Source organism: Ursus arctos, unplaced genomic scaffold (assembly GCF_023065955.2).
Source record: "Ursus arctos isolate Adak ecotype North America unplaced genomic scaffold, UrsArc2.0 scaffold_33, whole genome shotgun sequence".
NCBI classification, from domain to species: domain Eukaryota; kingdom Metazoa; phylum Chordata; class Mammalia; order Carnivora; family Ursidae; genus Ursus; species Ursus arctos.
In genome coordinates, this window is record NW_026623019.1 from 24548094 (window position 1) to 24570459 (window position 22366).

A 22366-nucleotide genomic window follows, 5' to 3' on the forward strand; every position below is an offset into this window, starting at 1 on the left:
GGGCCCGCCCCCACCGCCGCCATTGGGCGGGCCGCGTGAGTGACGAGCGGAGGGCGGGGCGCCGCGCTCGGGCCTGGGGCGTGGGGGTGGGGTGGCGCAAGGTCGTTTCCGCGAGAACTACCTCGGCGTGTCGTGGGGAGTGGGGTTTGGGCACGTGGAGTGACTGCTGACTTGTGGACTCTGGAGGCGTGTCGCTCCACGACCTGTCTCTGGGAAAGGTGCTTAGGAAAGCTGAGCGCCGGAGCTGGTGCTTTCCAAAGCAGAAAGTTCCCAGGCCCAGGTACATACATTTGTCTTCCCTTCTGGTCGAGCTAGGCAGTTCTTGAGAGCATAGACTTACCGCGGAGTCGGGGAATAAACAACCCAAACGCACCCCTACTCGTCCCGCCCTCGACGCATGCTGTATTGTAAGGGGTATTGGAGGATGGTGCTAATGCGACTTTCGCTTTTAGGTGCTGACTTTGGAACCCAGCCCAATCCGAGGATATGTGATTGGGCAGCCCTGTCAACACTCCGCGAGAACCATCGAATAATCTTGATTGAACACCGGTTCAATCCGGTTGTTTGTCAGACCTTGTCTTGGCTGCTCAGGGGCTTCTGCCTTTTAATTCTGCCTGTTAATTCAAATACACCTAAGCACCAGGCATTATACCAGGCATATATAGGAGCCTGGTAAATGGAGAGTCCAGGAAAGAATGAGAGATCCTGGGAGGACAGAAGTGCAGCAGGGTTAGCAGTCGGGAGGAGGAGAACCAAAGGATAGGTGGCTTTTCTCGTGGCGGTGCTAGAGGTAAAGGGAAAAGGAGGTACGGTGGGGTGGTTCTAGGGAGGATAGACTCTTGCTTAGTGTTTCAGTGTGGAAAGAACTAATCAGTGAAGTGTGTTTTAGAGCCCGGTTTATCTTTCATCCCCTAAAACCTACAGGATCGGAGAGTTCAAAATTTCCTTAGTAGTTCGGTCTCCCTACTAGTGAAATACAATAAGAGAATGGTTATTTTTGCCTCTAAACCTGGCTTAACACAAAAGAAACAGTGAGATTAGGGGATGGTAGTATGGGGGGTTTGTCTTGACTTCATCTGATTAGCTGCGTGATTTGGCACAAGGTGTTTCACTTCTCATGCCCTTCCTTCTACAGACACTGTGAAGATTGAATGAAAGGCCCCTAGATGAGTGTATGGCACCTAGCTGAGTAGTAGCAACTCAATAAACGTTGCTAGTTGTTCATGGATATTTAAAGAGGTCATATATTGTGAAACTGATATTACAATGGTGGATATACATTTGTCCAAACCCATAGAACATATCACACCAAGAATGAATCCTAATGTAAACAGTGGACTTTGGGGATAATGTTGTGTCCACATAGGTTCATCAGTTGTAACAAATACCCCACCCTGGTGCCGGATGTGGGTAGTGGAGGATTTGGGCTTGTATGGGGACAAGGAGTATATTGAAACTCTGCACTTTCCATTCAATTTTGTCGTGAATCTGAAACTGCTCTAAGAAATAAAGTATGTTAATAAAATGTAAAAAAAAAAAGATGCCATGTATCATTCTTAATTGTTGAAATATTGTTATGTTGTTGTGTAGCACTTCATAGATTTCAACAGCAGCCTTGGGCACACTGTCTCATGGTAGCCTCACAATTTTAGGCTGAGTAGGGCAGGAGCACTGGGACGGCTAGTTTAAAAATGATGCACAAACTCTGGCTTTCTAGTATAGTGTGTTAGAAAAAAAGTGCGTTTAAAAAATCTAGTCCTACATTTTCTGATTCAGGATCCACCATTTCGTTTAATTCTTTCATCTATTTAATACTACTCAGTTTTTAACTTGGTTGGCTATTTTGCATGTTAGTGGTAGGTCATATAATGTACTTGTTAGTGGGTCAGGCATACCTAATGTTATTTGAGACTGGTGCAGGTCCCTGAGATAAATTGGCATTAGAAGGTTTTCATGACTATATAAGAAATATGTGGGCTCCCTTATCTCAGGGCAGCAGCTGTCCTGGAGTGTCATGAGGTGGGCGTGGTAATGGTTGAGGGAGTTGGCAAGCTGTAACCACATTTAGATTTCCACCAATAGGTTAAAAACTTAAAATAGGGAAATGTTCAACGTTGTACTTTGGGCCTTAGTTCCAGGGTTTTAGACATTTAAAAAAGTGTTTTTCCTCGTTAAGACCTCACTTGATCCTCATTACTCTGTGAAAGGGCAGGTGTGACTTCCATTTTATAGGCAATGGAAACTGAACTGCCATGAGGTTAGGGGGACTGCCACCCTCTCAGCTGGAAAACTGGCAGAGCCAGAGACCTTCATTAAGTCTAGAATTCCACCCAGGGAAGTGTGGTAAATTCTCGACTGCTGTTGTCCAAACACACCTGCTTCCAAAGAAAAAAGTACTGAGCACATCTTTACTGTTTTATGGAAGTTTGTTGAATTCTGTTCTCAGTTTTTTGTTTGTTTTTTGTTTTTTTGCCTTAACACTATGAACCCTATTGACCTATCTACCCAGGACTTTTTTTTTCTACTCAGGAAAGATTTTTTTTTTTTAGATAGAACCATTTCTGAAACACATTTGAAAATGAAAAGTAAACTGAAGTTATGTCAGAACGTTTTAGTAACATCTCTAAGTATGCATATTGTTGATACCGTACACACTGAGCAAGGGATTAGAAAGTGTTGACTGGGGCTGTAAGAATAGATTTCATTTTCTTGTTTGTTCCTGGGAGAAAGAGGAAAGGAAATCATGCTAGTGGAGCATTTGTGGAGCTTGCAGAGGGACAGGCCAGCTGCATTTGAACGATAACTACGCCCTGGGAGCTGGCCTCAGCAGGGAGCAGATGCACTGGTCCCCTGGCTGGGGCGCTGAGAGGCGGCTGTGACCAGGGCCCAAGTCAAGGGTCATCCATTCTCCAGGTCTGGCAAATACCGGTCACGGTCCCATGGATCAGTGTGAGGGAATGAAATCTCCCCCAGGAATTAGAATAAAATGTAGGAAGCTTTTAAACATTCTTAAAAGGATATAAGGAAACATGGTTTTCATGAAAAGGAAGATAATAAGAATCGAATGAGAGGAAAAGGGAAGTTGGTTGAAGTACATTGAGGATGATTAGAAGTGAAATGACAAAATTCATGTGAGACAGAAAACAGCAAAATGACATCAAAAATCCAGCCAGTCATGTGGAGATTAAAATTTGAGTTTTTCTAAGATGAAGGAAAAAGATGATAGAGAAATACTGAAAAAAGACAAAAGTGTTTTTGAGAAAAAAAAAAAAATTAGGAACATACTCTCCCAAGTTGAGAAAACCAACAACCAAAAAACCAAACTGGGCTAGGGAGATACATGGGATTCGCTTTTGTTTTAGACAAAAGTCACTGACACAAAACTTGCAGGGGTAAGTAAACGCTCAAGTACCCAAGCACAAAAAACCTACAAGGGAACAAAAATTAGGCTGGCCTCCAATTTCTGCTATCATGCCAGAAGACAGCATTAACAGGCTTTCCAAAGAAAATGTGACAGGAATTGTGTGCCCAGTCAAGCTCATTTTCATGCTGGAAGCGAGAGAAATCAGAAGAAGAGCAGCTTCTGCCCCAGGGTACATAATGCATGCGGTTAATTCAGGAGTTTGGGTTCATTCAAACTGAGTAAGGAATGAACACTAATCCTTTCTACCACAACTTCCCCAATTCTGTAGGTAATTTTGATAGAATTCTTCTTAAACTGCAGTATGTCTTCAAGTAGGTGAAAAGAAGGGCTCACACGTGTTATTTTCTGAGCCCTCTCCTACGTGGCAACGCTTGCCCAGCAAACACCCATCCCATCCTTCTCTGTCTTCATCCCACCAAGCCTGTGCCTCTCCTGTGGGCATTCCCAGGGCCTGGCACACAGTGGGGTCAACGAACAGCAGCAGATCGCTTGAGCACAAGTAGAGGGAGCACGGGATAAAGAGCAGCAGAGCTGTACTGCCCTCACTCCTTCATCTGGTTTCCTCATGAAATTTAGGACTCTTGCTAGAAAGTAATGTGGATAAAATTACAGGTTGAAATTCTGATTTTATTTCAAAATGATAAATAAGCCGAGGCATAGTTCTGACCACAGACTACTTCTGGAGGGCTTGTGGAGTTAGAGAAACAGTTCCAGGAGGGCTCCAGTCAGACTCAAAATGACACCAACCAAACTTGTGATTGGCTGAGATGGCCTCTTTAATCCTCAGGGATTTTTAAAAGTTCTCCACCCTAATTTCTGAGTATCATAAAAAGTAAAAAGCTCTTCTGTCATTTCTTCCTTTGAAAATGTTTTTAGCAGCAAACAGGACTACTGGTTTTCCTTACTTCATTTTTATGAGCATAGTATTTCTATGTCAACTTACTTAAAATTAGGGAAAAACCCCCAGAGCCCCTCGGTGGCGCTGCCGACCCACGGAAGGCTCGCATAAATAGGTACTCATGTTCGTGCTGTCACTTCCACAAATACCAATAAAATAAGGTTTGTAAATTGTAAATACAGTAGTAGCGGTTCACATATATTTGAATGCTTTCACACAAGGATTCAGTAAACAATAAATATAATTTCCCCTCTTCAAAACAAAAAAGGGATTTGTAGGTGAAAAAAAGGGTTAATTTACTCAGGGTTTATCAGCACACCACTTTTAGTGTGCTTTGAAAGAATTAAAAACCATGAAATTGTATTCACTGAATACTGGCCTACTTACACTTTTTTTTTTTTTTTTAAACCTGGCTTAAAAAAAAAATAAAACCTGGCTTAAATACATACATCATGGCTTTCTCTTAAAATCCTTACATCTATGGGGATTTGTGGTATGTGAGACTGTATTAAATTTTTTTTCCCTCATTAACAATTTCATGAAGTTAAAAAAAAAAATCAGACATTTCCCTTAAATGTTAAGTTGAAGCCTGATCTATGCTGCTGTGTCCTGTGAAATGAACCTAATTTCAAAGTGAATGGGAACGCCTGAGTGGCCATTTAGAGTGCTGCATTTTTTCCTTCCCTCATGATTCCTGCTGGGTCCTCTTCGCTGAGGCTTTTCCCTGAGTCATATATTTACTGGAAAGGCTACCTAGAGGGGGGGAAAAAACAAAACCCAACATAAATAAAACAAGCCTCACTTTATCACAAAAGCCATAAAATTACTACTTCTTATTATTTACAGAAACTTTTCACAATGGTATTGGTCACTTATTTTGAATTGAGTAAGCAAGGCTAGATATAAAAAAGGTATGTAAGGAACATGATCTATTAAACACAAACCGAGTCAAAATTCCTTCCAAAGGCAGGCAGAGGTTGCTAGAGTGACATCATCCTAATACACTGGCATGTTCACGGTTTCCATGTTGGTGCAGAGGGCCAGGTGGACTTTTCGAAACCTCTGCTTTGCATGTATCGGTGTCTCCACACAGAATAGATTGCAACAAATTCTTTGGTTAGAAATAAGTATCTTGCATCATTATTTTGCAGCTATGAACCCGTGAATGGTGACATTCTAGCAATAACTCATTGACAGAAAAGAAAAAAGGAAATTTATTATATTTACATGGAAAGGACAGAAATGTGGATTACTAATTAAAACCATACTACAGAAGAGTTAATAAGTTTTGTTCTGGAGTGTAAACAAATAGATCAATGAAACAAGAAAACTGAGAAATTCTTAAGTGATGACGCTTCAGAAAGTAGTATATAACAAAGGCTGCACTTCTAACCAATGAGGTAAAGTATGGATTGTTCACTAACTGTGTCAAGTAAGTCATTTTGGGAGGGAGGGGTGAGTTAGTTTTCTTTCCTACAACGTACCCTTCCTCTCCACCCAATTCCAAATGAATTACAGAATTAAAAGAGTGTCAAAGTATAAAAAGTAGTGAATATTTATATAATTTTGGGGTGGGGAAGTTTCCTAAGCACGCCACCTTCACCTATGAGAAAGGCTTGCAATGCTTAGTACTAGAGCAAGTAATAGGGAAAAGATGAACACCAACATACAGCTGGGGAAATAAAAAGCGATATAGGGAAGAGGAAAACAAAAAGCATATGAGTATATATAAAAAACACTTAGTATCAATGAGTAATCAAAGAAATGCAAATTAAAACAATTTTTGATCACCAAATTGAAGGAAGATCAGGACAGAGAGGAGGGTTGGAATTTCGCTAAATGAATATTCACAGAAATCTTGTAATAACTGAAGTATGCAAATAACTTAAATGTCCAAAACTTGTGATACAAATGACTAAGTATATAATGGACACAACAGAATACTAGATTTGCATAGAAGGATAATTAATAATGTAAAAAGTAGGTTATAAAACCACATGAATAGTATTTCCATAAAAACTAAAAATTAAAGGGGCGCCTGGGTGGCTCAGTTGGTTAGGCGTCTGACTCTTGATTTTGGTTTAGGTCTTGATCTCAGGGTTGTGAGTTCAGCCCTGCGCTGGGTTCCATGCCCACCGTGGAGCCTACTTAAAAAACCACTAAAAATTAAAAACAAATGAAAAATCCCATCAATCAAATGTTTGGTGCTTCCTTTTCCTTATCTGTAAAATGTGAGCTACTACACCTACCCCCTTGGAGTTATTCTGAAGATTAAATAAACTGATGTAGGTAAAGCAACTGAACAGTAGCTGGCACATGGGAAAGTACTCAGTAAATGTTAGCCATTAGTAGTACACTGATGTGAAAAGATGGGAAGACTTTATTTCCCAAACCTAAATAGTAGTTATGCTCCAGAATAAAGCTTTTGTTTTATTCATTTTGCTTAACTGTCTACGTTTACTAAAGGAAACATATTAAGTATACAAATAGAAACTTATTTTCTAGAATAAGGAAGCAAACCTTTCAAAGCAGAGCATCTAGAAAGTCAATTCACAGTGAGAAATGAGTGCTGTCAGGAAACAGCAAAGCACTCTCCTGACACCCTAGAGCCTCGACTGGTCTCCAGGCAACAAATCTTTGATATTCTGAGCTGCCCAAAGTATTGAGGACAGACTCATCATTCCAGGGACAAAAAGTTTAGATCACTACACCTCGTACTTTACACACAGTCCAGATGGGCTAAAGATCTAAACAGAAAAAAATAAACTTTTAAAGCTATTAGAAGAAACTATAGATGGATATCTTTATGAACTCAGGGAAGAATTTCTTAGAGATGACCCTAAAATCACTGAGCTACGTGACCATAAAAACTAACCATGGACAATCCATCACTGATTATCTCAAAATTTAAAACTTCGGAGGGGCGACAAACACAAGTTGGAAGACAAGATATACTAGAGGAAGGTATCTGGAATGTATATAAGAAAGGAATAGTATTCAGAATAAATGAAGAATACTTACAAATTAATAAGGAAATGATGATAATGCAACAGGAAAACAGACAAAACGATAGGAATAGGGATTTTACAGAACTCCCAACTAGTCAACAAATATATAAAATGGGCAAATAATATGAACAGGGAATTCATAGAAGAGTAACTCCAACTGGCTAATAAACATGTAACAGCATCACCAGAGTCAAGAAAATTTACATTAGAACAATACCAAGGTATTTTTCACCCATCAAATTTGCAAAAATAAACACTACTGGTGGGAGTGGCAATTATTTCAACCAATAACTTGATAATAATCTGAGTTGAAAATGCACATATGCTATGACTTAATAGTTTGACTTCTAGATACACAAACTATAGAATCTCTCATACTTGCTCAAGGAGAGTCAGACAAGAATGTTCACTACAGCACTGTTTATAATAGCAAAAAAACAAATGCAATTTAAATGCTCATGTGCTAAGTAATGGATAATATATTCTGTATTCACAGATGGAATACTGAAAAGAAAATTAAATCTCTATATAGCAATATATATAAATTTCAAAATCACTTCATTAAATAGATATGAAAAAGCAGGGTGTAGAACATTCTTATTATACAGTATAATACATCATTTAAATTAAAAAATTCACCAAGGATACATATGTCAAAGGGTACATATGTGAGTTTAAAAAAAGAACTGGAAGAACATCTGAACTCATAATAACAGATGCCTCCAGGCTGGAGGGGACACGAAGGATGGAATGGGTCTGGAATGGCAGTCAAAGGGGACTTCGACCATCTTAATGATCTTTTATTGGAAAAAGATTGAGAAGAAAATGAGAAAAAAAATAAGGTCAGTTCTCTAGTAGATGAGTTATATCTGTATCTTTATATTTTTCCCAACATGTCAGGAAACCACTTTTTTCTAAGAATGGTACTAATAGTCTTATTACTACATCCCCCATGTAAAGAAATAAATTTCATCATACCTGAAGAAATTTCATGTAAAAAGGTGCATGTAAAAAAGTAAACCCACTAGAAATAAAACATGGATGAACTTTTATGTAATCTGGGGGAAGAACATGGGATTTATAAAACTCTGTAAGCATGACTTGAAATCACCTAAAAGTTAGCTAGATGGAAATACTAAAGCAGACAAGCAACAAACTGCCTATGTGGCAAAACAAATCATACGTGAGGCTGAAAGAATAGTAAACTGGAGTGGTGGCGATGGAGGACAGAACACATTTGACAAAGCACGAATGGATTTCTACGTAGAAAGAGCTAAAAACAAAGATGACTACCCTAATTTAAAAATGCAAAGATAGGGGGCGCCTGGGTGGCACAGCGGTTGAGCGTCTGCCTTCCGCTCAGGGCGTGATCCCGGTGTTGCGGGATCGAGCCCCACATCGGGTTCCTCCGCTATGAGCCTGCTTCTTCCTCTCCCACTCCCCTGCTTGTGTTCCCTCTCTCGCTGGCTGTCTCTATCTCTGTTGAATAAATAAATAAAAAAAAAATCTAAAAAAAAAAAAAACAAAGATAGAAATATGAAGAAATACAGATGAAAACATATGAAAAAAACAGGAGACTTCAACGGAGAATACAAGCCGATGGGCAAAAGACTACTCCCATGAAGTGAGGGTTTGGGAAACGGGCAGTCACGGACTCTCTGAGGTGGTCAGCAATCCCCTTTTGGCATTGCCGGCATCATTGTCACAAGGTGTGTACTTTTTAACCTATTATTCTACTGACTAGGAATTTATCCTGAGGAAATAACTAGGCAAATATGCCTGATTGTGTTTGACCTAACAGCGGTCTTCAAACTTGGGGACATGTATTCCTGAGCCAACTGAACACGGTGAGTGGGCTGGGAGCTTTAAGGGACTTGACTGTGGTGCCTCATGGCTACCTGGATTCTTTCTGAGAATGCCTCTGTGGCCAAGGTTTTGGGCCGGTTCTCAGGAGGCACACCAGTCTTCCTATCACAGTCCTTCTCCTATTTTATAAAAGAGAGGCATGTTTCCTACTCATCCAAATCTTAATGTGGTATATGGCCCCGGGAAAAGACCTGAGGAGGCAGGAAGACAAACGAAATGCTGGTATCTAAGAAAAATCCCCAAATTTTAGCTTTCGTAAAATTACACTGATAGCTGGTGTTCATCACAAATAATTCCTGATGATACGTTACTATGTGATTTTTGGTCATTTAGTTTAAAAAGGAATGGCAAACAGTGAGTAACACTGTTGTAATACATCTTCCATTCCCAAAGTAAGGATATCTATTGTTTTTAATATGCTATCATAAAGACTACTGGGGTTTCTTGATGTTTACCAACTATAAAAACAAAAAAGATTTGGGATAGAAATGATAAGGAGGGGCGCCTGGGTGGCTCAGTCCTTAAGCGTCTGCCTTTGGCTCAGGGTGTGATCCCAGAGTCCTGGGATCGAGCCCCACATCAGGCTCATCCACTGGGAGCCTGCTTCTTCCTGTCCCACTCCCCTCCTGCCTGCGTTCCCTCTCTCGCTGGCTGTCTCTCTCTCTGTCAAATAAATAAATAAAATCTTAAAAAAAAAAAATGATAAGGAACACTGTTTCATTCCTGTACTATTGATCCAAAAATATGTGATTGCAAGGGGAAAATCCCATCTATTTCATTAAATGGCAGTCATTTTCAGTATGTAAACATAAAAAGAAAAATCTTTTCCACTAATTTTTAATGAAAAATTGTAACATCTGTTTTGCTTAATTATATATTCTAATGCAAAAACAAATTTAGAAAAATTTTTACATTTTGATAAAAAGCTTAAAAAATCCAATTTACATAAATATTTTTGTTGCAGATAAGAAAGACAGGCTGATCAATAAAATGCTTGAATTTGAATCTTTTTTCTTTTTTTAAGATTTTATTTTTAAGGAATCTCTATACCCAAAGTGGGGCTTGAACTTACAACCCTGAGATCAAGAGTCGCATGTTCTACCCACTAAGCCAGCCAGGCGCCCCTAAAATGTTTGAAATATATATGATAAAAATATACCACCTTAAGATGGAAGTAAAACAAAGGAACTCAAGGAGGAAAGTAAGATGATGTAAAATTTCTGCCTGTTAAGGAGCTGTAAATGAATGGTAGCATGTATGAAAAAGCAGTGATATATTAATTTCATTTGATATGGTTAAGGCTAATAAGTTTTATTTTAAAATGTCAACATTTATTTAAAAAAATACCCTCAGGAATTATATGCTTTGCAATTTTGATGAATTTAGATATCAACTTAAAAATATACAAGATATATGGGCTTTCTACATTTTGGGGGAAGAACATGAGAGCAAAAAAAGTTTTAGAGGACACTGATATACCAAATATTTGAAAGTAGCTAGTCCATTAATAAGGAATGATTAAATAAATAATGGTATGTTCATATACAGTAATATCAAGAAGGGTATCAAAAAGAATGATCTGTACTCACTGATAACAAGGTCTCCCCATATTGTTTAAAAAGGTACTTCTGCTATTTTATTTCACTAAAGATTTTAAGTAATCTCTACACCCAATATAGGGCTTGAACTCACAACCCTGAGATCGAGAGTTGCATATTCTACCAACTGAGCCAACCAGGCACCCCTATTTCTGTTATTTTAAATTTACTATTATAAAGATCTTTTCTTTTTCTTTTAAAATTTGTTAGGCTTTTAAATTCTGGTCAAGGAAAAAAACTGTAATAGTATATATATATCATCACGGGGGAGGGGGCGGGGTAAAGATACCATCAATCTCTTACAACATCTCCAGGTTTTAGGATTTCAAACTGTGAGATTAAAATGGAATAAACGAAAAGACAGACATGGTTTTTTTTGAGATTCTCATTCTGAATCAATTGTTATTATGTAAACCAGAGTACTTAAATTGATGCATGAAAACCAGTTGACTATGGTCTACACCCTCCACATACTCCTGTTTTGTTACGAATTTCCATGATATATTTGTCCCATTAGTTAGAGGAGGGAAGTAACATTGAGGCAGGAGACTGTTGACACCAGTAACAAGGCGGTGATAATTTGCTGAGGGACAATATGAGCCAGATGCTGTGAAAAGGGCTTTATGTATAGGAAATTAATCCTTATAATTCTCCTGTGAGGTGTCAGCCCCAATTTATTGATAAGGACACAGAGGCACAGAGAGGTTCGGTAACTTGACAGAGGTTGAAAAGCCAGCAGATAGTTGGGCTGTATTTCAAACTCAAGTTATGTCTGACTTGAAAGACCTTATTCTTGACCATCCTCCCACTTGGTCTTCTTTATTCTTTCAAAATGAATATACCACTAGTGAGTAAAACTCACTGAACATCTAAGGCACTGTGTCAGCTCTGTGTATGAGGGGGAAAGGAGTCACAATGAAGAACAAGGAAGTTCATGGAATCTTCTATTCACTACTCTCCCATTTGGAAGTTAAGGACTATATGCAGCCCAGTAGAAAGGAATGGAGTAGGAGATACCAAGAAAGAGAACCTGGCTTATTATGGGCTGGATGCTTTAATCTCAGGGTCTGATGAGATAAATGGGGCTACCGTCTTTCTCTAGAAGAGACATCTGGAGCTCAGAGAAAGCAGGTCTCTTGCCTGAGGTCAATATAGCTATTGGGAGAGAGCAGGGGCTGTCCTACCAACAGGAAACCACCCGTATGTCACAGTATTTAGTACCGTGGAAAAGAGCTCTGGGGAAATTTAATACTACCTCAGTTGAGACATATTTCAGATTTATAATATAGACAATTTCAGTAAATTTATTGTGGATAAATCTGACAAGTCTTAACAGTTGTTGATTGAGGAGTTTAATTAAGATCTGATTTTAACCACCCATAAACGTTTTCTTTTTTTTTTTTTTCTGGTATAAAGTAGGTATGTTTATTGTAATAATTTGTCTTCTGTAGTAAACTCAAGCTTTAAGTTTTACAGTTGCTGAAAATATTTATAAATAGGTCAGTCTTTGACGCAGAAGACAATTACAGAAATCTATTGTCAATTGGTAATGCCATTTCCAGGTGTATGTCCAGATGCCCAACATCTGTATTCTTCCCCCACTTACAAAAAAAATTTCAGAAAATTGTAATAAATTTCTCCTTTCAAGACGTGTAAAGCCTTTAGCAGGAGCCGCGCCGACGGACGCCGTGCAGGAATATCAATGCGTCACCACGCCTACAAACCCCTGCTCTGCTGCGACGTGCACGTGCCGTTCTAAGTGCTTTTACCTAGATTTCTCAACATCCCTACAAGCCAGGTATTATTATCCCTTTGTAACAGATGAGGAAACTGAGTCAAGCGGCATCTAAGCAGGTTTTGCAAGATCACAGAGCTAGAAATCACATCCTGAACCTGACGGCAGAGGCCATGTTCTTCCATGCCCTACCCTTGGTAAAAGGAACATCTCGACTCAGCAAGGATCGGTACTTTTCTTCTGCGTAATGTTCTGGAAAAATCTGTTCAAGGCTGTAGCTTGTAAAAACAACACTCTCTTGGCTTGTTTACATACGGTAACTGTGTGACCCTCAACCGCTCGGAGGGTCTAAGGGAAGACACTGTGGTGGAGAGTCTGTTTCCTGTACTGGGCTTTCAGAGGCGGCGGGTCAGCCTCCTCCTCTGTCTTTCATGGTCGCTCTCGCTGGCAATCAAATCGTCTCACGACAGGGCCCCAGTCCCATTTCACTTCTATTGGATTTGGGGGGTTTTCTCACTAGAACTTTTCTTGTTTTTACATCCATCCAGTCCATGCATTCTACTAAGAACAATGACATCTTCCCAGGAAACAGCTGCTCCTGCATTTTCTCATAGAGCCTCCTGCGTCTTTACCCTTATGGCCACGGTTCCCTCTCTAGGTAAGGGTGGTACTTCTCTGAAGATTTCTGGTTCATTCTCTTTGAATCATCTGACCTCACTCTATACCAACCTAATGCCCATGCCTCTTAAATCGTAATTGTTAAGAGATCTGGTGCCACTTTAAATGTTTTCACCAATCGTTAAAAAAAAAAAAATCCCTGGAATTCACATAGCATCAAAATAAACGCCTATTCCTATTCAGATTAATGTATATACTTGAGAGACTTCATCTCCATACTGACAGAAACGGAAGTGCTAAATAATTGAACAATTCCATTTATTTTTCTCTTGTTAACATCATTCGGAGTAGAGACAACCAAACATTCCTTGCTGGGAGCTTTCGGAGCTTTCCCAGGGTGAGATCACTGCGCCCTGGCTTATGTCCGACGGGGCTGGTGAAGGCAGGGAGCGCTCTCTCTACCGCGGGGCCTACAAGGCTGCCCAGGGGCTGGGAGTGCTATTTCTCAGTAACTGATGGCAGAGACAGCGGGTCTCTTCACATTCTAACCAACACAGCATCTCTCCGAGCTAAAAACAAACAGTGCTTGCACATCAGCAATAACAGACAACATGTGAAAGCTGATCCTAAAATATGTGGGTTTGCTTTACACTACATACAAAAATGTCAGGTTGTATCAATGAAGTTTTAAAATTGCAGAAACTTTCCTCATAAACTGTACAATCAAGTTAAAAAGACTACACATGCTCTATTTGCTTATATAATTTCCCTTCTTTAACCCTACTTTATTGAATAAGATAAGAGAGAGAGACGAACTAAGCAAAGTTACTAAGGGTGTCTGCAGGCCAGAACTCAGAATATGTTATTGAGTTTAGAGTTTCATCCCTTCTTACTAAAAAAAGCTGAAAAAGTTCCTCACTTTGTTTTTCCTTTTCCCTCTCAAGTTTCCCTTCCCTTTCCTGACTCAAAAGCGTTCTTGCAACACCGGAGAAGGGCAGAACCTCCCAGTTTCGCCTCGCTCTGAACTTCTGTCCACAGGCCTGTGGGCCAGGTGGGGATGGTGTGAGGTTCGGTTGCCCACAATTCCTCTTCTAGCACTTCTCGCCCGAAAGCCCTGCAGTCAGGTTTCTGTCCCCTCCACTCCAGAGGGACGGCTCTTTTCAGAGTCACTAGTGACTTGAGCACTGCCAAATGCAACGCTTACAGTGCAGTCTACACCACACCCGACTTTGCAGCGGCGATTCCCACGAATGGTCAAGCCCTCTCTGAGGCCCCTTGTCCTCATGGCCAGCTCTCTCACCACTCTGCTTCCTCACTGACCATCTTCTGTCTGTCTTCTTTATTTATTTTGAGTCTTTAAATGTTCTTCTCTTTTCTTTCTGCACTACTTTCGAGGTGGTCCCATTCCTACCCAGGCCACAAACACTATCTTTAAACTGAAAATACTCAAATCTCGATCTTCAGCCTGGACCTCTGCTCTGAACACCTAGCTCCTACATCGCGCTAGCTTCCCGGCATCTCTACCCGGACATCTAGCAGTCTCTTCAACCGACAAGGCTACAACTGGACTCTCTTTCCTCCTGAAATCTGCTCTTCCTTGGTCTTTCTCAGTACAGGAAATTCCACTTCCATTCTTCCAGTTGCTCAGGCCTAAAACTGTAGTGTCATCTCGGGGTCATTTTTTGTGCTATGTCGTCATCCAACCCGGTGACAACCCACGTTGGTACCGCGACCAGTCCTCCCGTTTCCCACGGCTCCCGCCCGAGTGTAAGCCGGCACCATTCCTCCCCCGAGCTCTAGCAGGAGCCTCCTCATGGGTCTGTTGCCACCCTCACCTCCTCACAGCAACCGTAAGGAACCTTCTGCCACAGAATTCAGAGTATACCTCCTTTGCTCCAAACCCTTCAACAGCCGTCCATCTCACACAGAAAGAAATCCAACCTGGCCAGTGCTCAAGGCGCCTCATGATCCACAGCCATCCACCCTGACCTCACCTCCTACCACCCCTCCTCCCTGCTCTTGCCACTCAGTGATGCCAGGGGGACAATAGTGGTTTTTAGTTCTGTCGTTAACGGTCTAACTCCAACTTCCCCTGACTTGCCCCTTCCTTGATTTCTTTGCATAAATGTTACGTAAATGAAGTACTTAAATGACTCCCTTTTCCTGCTTTGTATTTCTCAGCACATGGTGCCATCAGAAATGCTTACGTATCTCTTCTGACAAGAATGTAGAGTGAATGAGAGCAGGGGCTTTGCTGGTTCAGTGCTGTATCGCCAGCGTGTAGGCTCATACCCCGCACTTGGGGCTGGCCGGGGGCAGTGGTGGCTTAGTAAGTACTTGTTGAAGGAAGAGACAGAGAGTGGAGTTTAGGCCAACAATGACTTTCTTTCCTTACTTCGGTGCATGGCAAATAGTCTCATGAGGAGAATACACTGCTGACAAGCCAGTGGCAATTTCAAAGCAGAAAGAAAAGGTGTGAAAGAGGAACAAATAATTAAAGACTATGGTTCCTACTCAGGGATGGTAGATGGTATAGGAATCACCTTAGAACACTTACAAGATATGCAGGCCCAAGCCTAACCACGGAAGAATCAGATTTAGGAAGTAAAGGTGGGGGCAGGGCAGCTGTATTTTTAAAAGTTCCCTGAGTGTTTCTGATGTCCAGTCCCTGTTAAAACCCCTTACTCAAAGGAATCATCTCGAAAGGCATGTGGTAAACTATGCAGTAAATAAAATAATACACATTTGTTTTTTTAAAACCCACATACCTGACTGGGGACTCAAAAATATAGTTGTTTTTTGTTTCTTTTTGTCTTCATGTAAAAGCACTGCCTAAAAAATGAAATAGACTGGTTTACAAAATCGAAAGGAATAGCATTTGAAAACAGCCTTAAAACTGTACCCATATCCAAGGAGGGCCGAAATTAGGCACGTGGAAGGCAGAACTTTGCAAGTTAATTGAAAAGCAAGACAGAGACTCAGGAATCCTGAAAGCACGCCCTGCCATCCCGGAGCATAGCAAGCCTCACCACAGGCCGCACTGAGGGCAGAGGGAGGAGCCAGGCGGGTTAGCCTAGGAAGGAGGGCAGGCCCGGGCTGCCCAGCACCTCGCTGAGGGCCTGGCGCAGAGCTGCTAGCACTCAGTAAGTGTTCGCTGAACAGAGAGATGACCCAAGGGCTTCTTGCTCAGGCGTGAGCCAGGTTTACCTGAGCAAATGTGCCAGCTGGTCTCAAGGGGCTAGGTGAAGAAGGGGATCCGAATACACAATCTGATTTAGAGATACCTGAGGAAAAATCGGCATTTTGTTCTCACTTCAAAATGAAAGCAGTAGCCCTGTTTTCAAACTTCCACAGAACAATTTTCTGTGGGTAGGACAGAAGCTCCACTCAGTATATTGTGTGGACAAAATAATAACATATTTGAAGAAATGAGAGGGGGCAGCATAATTTTTTGATAGGAAGAAGCAACTGAGTACTGGAGGAAACGCCCCATACTCTAGCCCCACTCTTCCTTTCCTATTGTACTTTTAGAATACAGTGACTACTTGATTTAATGTGTAAATACTGCACTCTGAGGAATCCAAGATTCTAGTGCTTTTCCTTAAGTTTGATAATACCCAGCCTTCTGCCCCAAGATCCCACTGGCTCTCCTTGATTTGCTGCTGCCCCTGCAGCCTTCCAGAAGCACTGCTCTGTTTTGAGAGCTTCACTTGTAGACAACTGAAACCTTGCTACCAGCTAGGAGGAAGAAATCCATCGAAGCTGGGGGAATGCAGGGGCCTCCCTTCACCGCTGTGCTGTGCCGAAGAGGAATGCCATGATAACGTGCTTCGTGCTACTAGTATACACAGACCGCCAGTTCTTCGGAAGGGTCTACAAAAATTACTTTGGCGAAACTTCATTATATCTGATCTATACTATTTCCAGTTTCCTCATCTGTCAACTGGGATTATCAATACACCATCTCATGGGGCTGGGGAGAAAATTAGATGAGACTGCCCACGTAAAGTACTTAAAATATAGTGCCTGACTCATAGTAAGCACTCCGTGAATGTTAGCTCTGGCTATTATTTTAATTTCTCTTAAATATATATTCCTCTTATAATCATAAAAGATCTGGTCTATGTCCCATGTTAGGGTAAAAAAAGTTTGAATTTACATTTGTCCGAGTCCCTTAGAAGTAGGGCAAACTGTATCTTCCATAAACACTGAAGTCCTATTTTAAAACCAATAATTAAATAATTAAAAAATATACTTCATTCCATATAAAGCTCCTTTTTTTTTAAAAAAAAAAATAAGAATAAGTGCTCTAAAAATTTTGTCTTTAAAAAAAGAGACACTATATTGCTGCTATGATATAATAAAATGGAAGAGAGGTACTAGTATTCCAGGAACGATGAACGGCAGAGAGTTTTCAGGGACTTGTCGTCAGTGCTGACGCTCTTACACCATCCATACACATACACAGTTGAGGACAGGAACAGGCGAGGTTCCTACTTTAATCTAAAAAATTACTTCCCCGGGTTTCTTTTCTATGCCAATCAAAGTCCGTCCACTCTCACAGGTTTGTTCTGAGAAACAACATGAAAGCGTATAAACTGCTTTGTAAGTCCTAACTTACTACACACACAGAAGGTACCTTCACGCTTAACAGTCTGTTAGAAAGGTGCCCACAGCGGACACTTCACCCATTTGATAGAAAGGGTCAATGCAGGCCCAACAGCTCCGGGGGACGGGATGTACGGATGATATTCAACTATGGACTGATAATGTATTTTTCCTCATCGGAAACTATTAATGTACTCTTATGTACCCCATAATTCTCTTCTGCAGTTAGAACCACCATAACTGTGTCACAGAGTTCCTTCTGGTCCCTTGTCTAGGCAGGTGCATGTACATATTTAAACAGAAGTACAAGTGGCTCACTATACACAGCTTGGTGTCCTGAGATAATTTAGCTATGCCTTCCCCGTGGCCAGTGCTTCAGTTTCAAAAGTGCACATACCGAGAAGTGAAGCTCAAGTGACAGCTTATTTTCTGGTCACATAGGCTACATTTTATAGGCACTGGGGATGAGTGGGTTTTCCATTCATTGATAATCTTAGAAAAGTCAACCAAATGACTTCTATAAGCCTCTCGATGAAACTGGGAGTAAGTTTAAGACATATAAGAGGGTCTGAATTAAAGGGGGTGGGTTCACTTTCTTAAAATCTTTTTCAGTAAGTCAATTTGTTAAAGAAATAAATATAACTAAAACAGTAAAGAACTCTAAACTCTAAAAAAGAGATTTCCCTTGAGATCTGAGTGCAAACATCGAGGTATGACTCGTATCCATACCTGGAGAGCCTTTAAATTGGGGGCATTCCTTTTTAATGTGCCCTTCTCTTCCACAAATAAAACAACGTTTTTCTCTTAAGTCTTTGTCATCCTGTCTCTTCCATTTCTCCACCGGTGGCCTGAGAATTTTCTCTCTGCCCACGTCGACAGCTGCCCTCACTGGCTTGGCTTTCTGAGGTGTGCACTGCATGGGCTTATCTTCTTTTGTCGACACCTCCCTCTCTGTGTACTTGTTCTGAATTTCTTTGTCCTCTTTGCTTCTCTTCTCTTTGTTCTCAGGGTATCTTTGGTTCAGGGTATCTTCTTGATCACGCCGTCGCCTCACTCTAGAAGACGATATAACACTGGTAGGAAAAATCGAAGCAGAAACCTGACAAGATATTAAGGGCGCTCCAGGTTTGGGAGATAACCAGAGATAGAACGTATCAGAGGGAAAAACAAGAATTTAACAAATTTAATTCCGTCTCCTGTTTCAAGAAGCAACGTCAGGGCGATGGTACAGTTTTTCTTTTTGATTTTCACAACTACTCTAGTGCCATAAAAGCAGTGTTGGCAGTTAGTGGAACTCCTTGGTCCGGTACCTACTGTGATATGGATGTAATGAAACTCCAGTGATCCTTGGGGTGATTTCTTGCAACTCTGTGGCCCATTCTTTACTAGGCACTAGAAATTTGAGATGTGGAACTCTCAGTTCACAAGGGAACAAGGGTTGTTAAGGAGATTTATATTCTTAAAATGTTAACAACGTTTCTTTCTTGCTCCACATGATCAGTGACTATTATTTGAACACAAAACCAAAGTACTAAATAAGAGCTTCACATTCCAGATGGTGCCTTATTTTAAGAGCATGTTTTTAAGTGAGAGTATTATTGTCCAGTTAGGACCACCACACCATCCAAAACAACAGTATGTCCCAAGCAAGCAACCAACACTGCTCCCCCCACCCCAGCCCCACCTCCCGCAAACATCACCAGAAGCAAGCATGGTGACCAAAGTGAGTGGGTCACCACGGCAGTCATTAAGGGTTAAACTGCGTACAAGTGAAGGGTCCTATCTGGCAATAAACTATATCTGTCTGGTACAGCCCCGTGACTGTGCACTGGAAGAGTAACTGACATCCTGAAGAGCCCATTTTACTTTCCTTGTTTCTTCTTCCATCCCTGTTGGAGAGGCTGGTGACCAAAGGGCTGAGTAGTGACTGTGGCAGTGACCAAAATGAGGAAAGGGGACCAGGCCTGGAACACTGTTATCTGTACACCCGGGGGACGTCTGGTCATCTGCCCTTAAATGCATGTTTTAAATCACTTCATTTGCATTGTGAAAAATCATTTATCTGAGAACTGCTGGATTTAATACAAGTTTATTTTCTGTTACAATAGAACCTCATTTAAAAAATGGTACAATAAGAAAGTAAAAAGGAAACCACCCCTTTCGAACAGTGACTTACTTTCTCCTCATAGGACAGTCCTTCATGAAGTGTCCAATTTTCCCACAAATTCGGCAACATCTATCATTTGGGGCCAGCTCTCCTTCAGTCAGCACTTCTGGATCAAAAAAGTATTCCTAGCAGAACATAAATAGAGAAAAATATGAACTATTAATGTGAGATCAAAACACAGAAACTAACCAGCTATCAATCAGAGATCTTCTTTTTCATGATTACAATATTGTTAAATTCCAAAATCTAAGACCATTAAGAGGTTTACTTCAGGACAGTTTTACCTAAAGTCATGTTGGTTTATTCCTTTTCATCATGCAGACCATGGTTTGACCCTAACCACAAAGGGAGCCTGTTTTCCCCGGGCACTTGTACGCAACAACATCACACATACCTATGAGTCAGCTTCCCCAGGACTTGGGGGAGGCTGAGGTCACGTACAAAGGCTTCGCTTCCTCATAAAATGTAAAGGCTAAAACCCAATAAACTGAGGAATAGGATTTGCATTACACAGATTATACAGAGAAAAGACAGAAGCTATGTATTGTTCTTTGTTTGTTGTGGCTTCTAGAGAAAAATATCAGAAGAAAGGAAAGAGCATCTGGACTCTTTGCCAGTGAAATTAAGGTGAGGACCAGAGGTATCAGCGTCACCTGGGAGCCTGTAAGAAATTCAAGTCTTGGTCCCCACCCCGATCTCCTGAATCAGAATCTGTCTTTTAACAAAATCTCCCAAGGTGATTTGTTGGAACGAGTTTCAGAAGCTTTGGTGTAGAAGACAGCCATAGCATATCCAGCAAAAACTAGATGCAGAGAAGTGATCCAATGCTGAATACACACCCATACACTTAAGGTTCATTTAAAAAGTCTTGATTAAGAAAATTAATATAGGAAAAAAATAAAACCAAAAACCCCCTGGTTCCTAATCCCCTTTTCTGTCACTGAAGGGAGTATTTATAGTGCAATTTTGTTTTGTTTTTAAATGAGTCCTGTTCCATACAGATTTTGAGTATCAGGTTATACGACACCAGTGAGCTTGCTAGCACAGTGAGCGCAGTCTCGCTCTGAGTCCCATTAAGAGATGTACTACTCTGCAAGCCGACTGAAAAATCTAGACTTCATATGAGGAGGGTGGAGGACCCTTAGCTATGTGCAAGCTGGACTTGGCAGAGGCTGGCACGGAGCTGAATGCCGGTGGAACAGCAATGCATTACAAAGGCACAACAGCAGCACCACAATGACTCATCTTCCAACCCAAACTCCACTTCTGGCTCTTTTGCCCTTTTCTCCTGATAAAAATGGCCTCAGATCCGGGATGTTTAAAAAAAGGTTTTTTTTTTTTTTTTTAAAGATTTTATTTATTTATTTGACAGAGAGACAGCCAGCGAGAGAGGGAACACAAGCAGGGGGAGTGGGAGAGGAAGAAGCAGGCTCCCAGCGGAGAAGCCTACTGCGGGGCTCGATCCCAGAATGCTGGGATCACACCCTGAGCCGAAGGTAGACGCTTAACGACTGAGCCACCCAGGAGCCCCTAAAAAAAAGTTTTTTAGGAATTACTTTATATTGCAATTGTTTATCTTGGATAGATTCACCAGACTTTCAGAGTATGTGTTACTGGTATGATATGTACAAATTAATAAAGCACCTTTTTTGTTTTTTGGTTTTTTTTTTTTTTTTTGCTATTTTTGGTATTTCTAACGGACACTTACCATTTTTGAGGGGCAGTCCTTCGGAAATCCTTTGACTGGAATACCAAATACTCTTCTACCATTAATAAATGCTTTCATTATAAAATTTGTCACTAAGAAGAAAAAAGTAAGTGCTCAATTAGATGGATTAAAAGGAATCGGGATCACATTAACATTTAAAAACAAAGCAACTTACTTTTCCTTGATAATCCAGCTCCAAGATTATGATTCAAATCAAAGGGATCTAAGTAAAGAAAATTAATGAGAACAAAAAAGATAATGAAACAGGAAATGCCACTGTTCATTGAGTATATAAGACGAAGGAAGTGTTACATACTTTATCATTAATAAAAGTACAGTTGCCCCTTGAACAATGTAGCAGATAGAAGCACCAACCCCCCCCACAGTCAAAAATCCATGCAGATCTTTGAGTCCCCCAAAACTTAACTATTAACAGCCTACTACTGACCAGAAGCCTTACCTGTAACATAAGTGATTAATATGTATTTTGTATATGTATTATATACTGCATTTTTACAATAAAGCTAATGTTAAGAAAATCATAAGAGCAAATTTTTTGTACTGTATTTATTGAAAAAAATTCACATGTACGTGGACCTGTGCAGTTCAACCTCTTGTTCAAGGATTAACTCTGTGTTTCAAATGTGTAATACAGTGGAGTAAAATAGATTCCTAAATATAACTGTTTTCTCCAAAGTGTCCATCAGAAGAGAGGGTGTTGCTTTATATTTGAATC

General features: G+C 40.6%; 1 protein-coding gene and 1 long non-coding RNA gene across 20 annotated transcripts in view; one reads left to right on the forward strand and one right to left on the reverse strand.

Moving 5' to 3' along the window:
- The first annotated feature begins 89 nt into the window (after positions 1-89).
- LOC130542380 (uncharacterized) lies at positions 90-1539 on the forward strand. Its single transcript, XR_008956931.1, has 2 exons — positions 90-280; positions 453-1539. It is a non-coding gene; the product is annotated as an uncharacterized LOC130542380 (long non-coding RNA).
- Positions 1540-4030: 2491 nt separating this feature from the next.
- Positions 4031-22366, reverse strand: part of TUT7 (terminal uridylyl transferase 7) — a 62996-nt gene continuing 44660 nt past the window's right edge. For 13 of the 19 annotated variants that reach the window (XM_026518731.4, XM_048218294.2, XM_057305690.1 and 10 more), the window contains 7 exons: positions 21806-21853; positions 21631-21722; positions 19932-20047; positions 18485-18810; positions 16355-16431; positions 15916-15979; positions 4031-5075 (listed from right to left, as the gene is read on the reverse strand). In XM_026518731.4, coding sequence (XP_026374516.2) covers positions 5008-5075; positions 15916-15979; positions 16355-16431; positions 18485-18810; positions 19932-20047; positions 21631-21722; positions 21806-21853 — 791 coding nt within the window. In that variant the 3' untranslated portion in view covers positions 4031-5007. Of the gene's footprint in view, positions 5076-5266; positions 16432-18484; positions 18811-19931; positions 20048-21630; positions 21723-21805; positions 21854-22366 lie in introns of those variants that run through there. The other 6 variants (XM_057305694.1, XM_048218291.2, XM_044391118.3 and 3 more) reach the window with 4 other exon arrangements.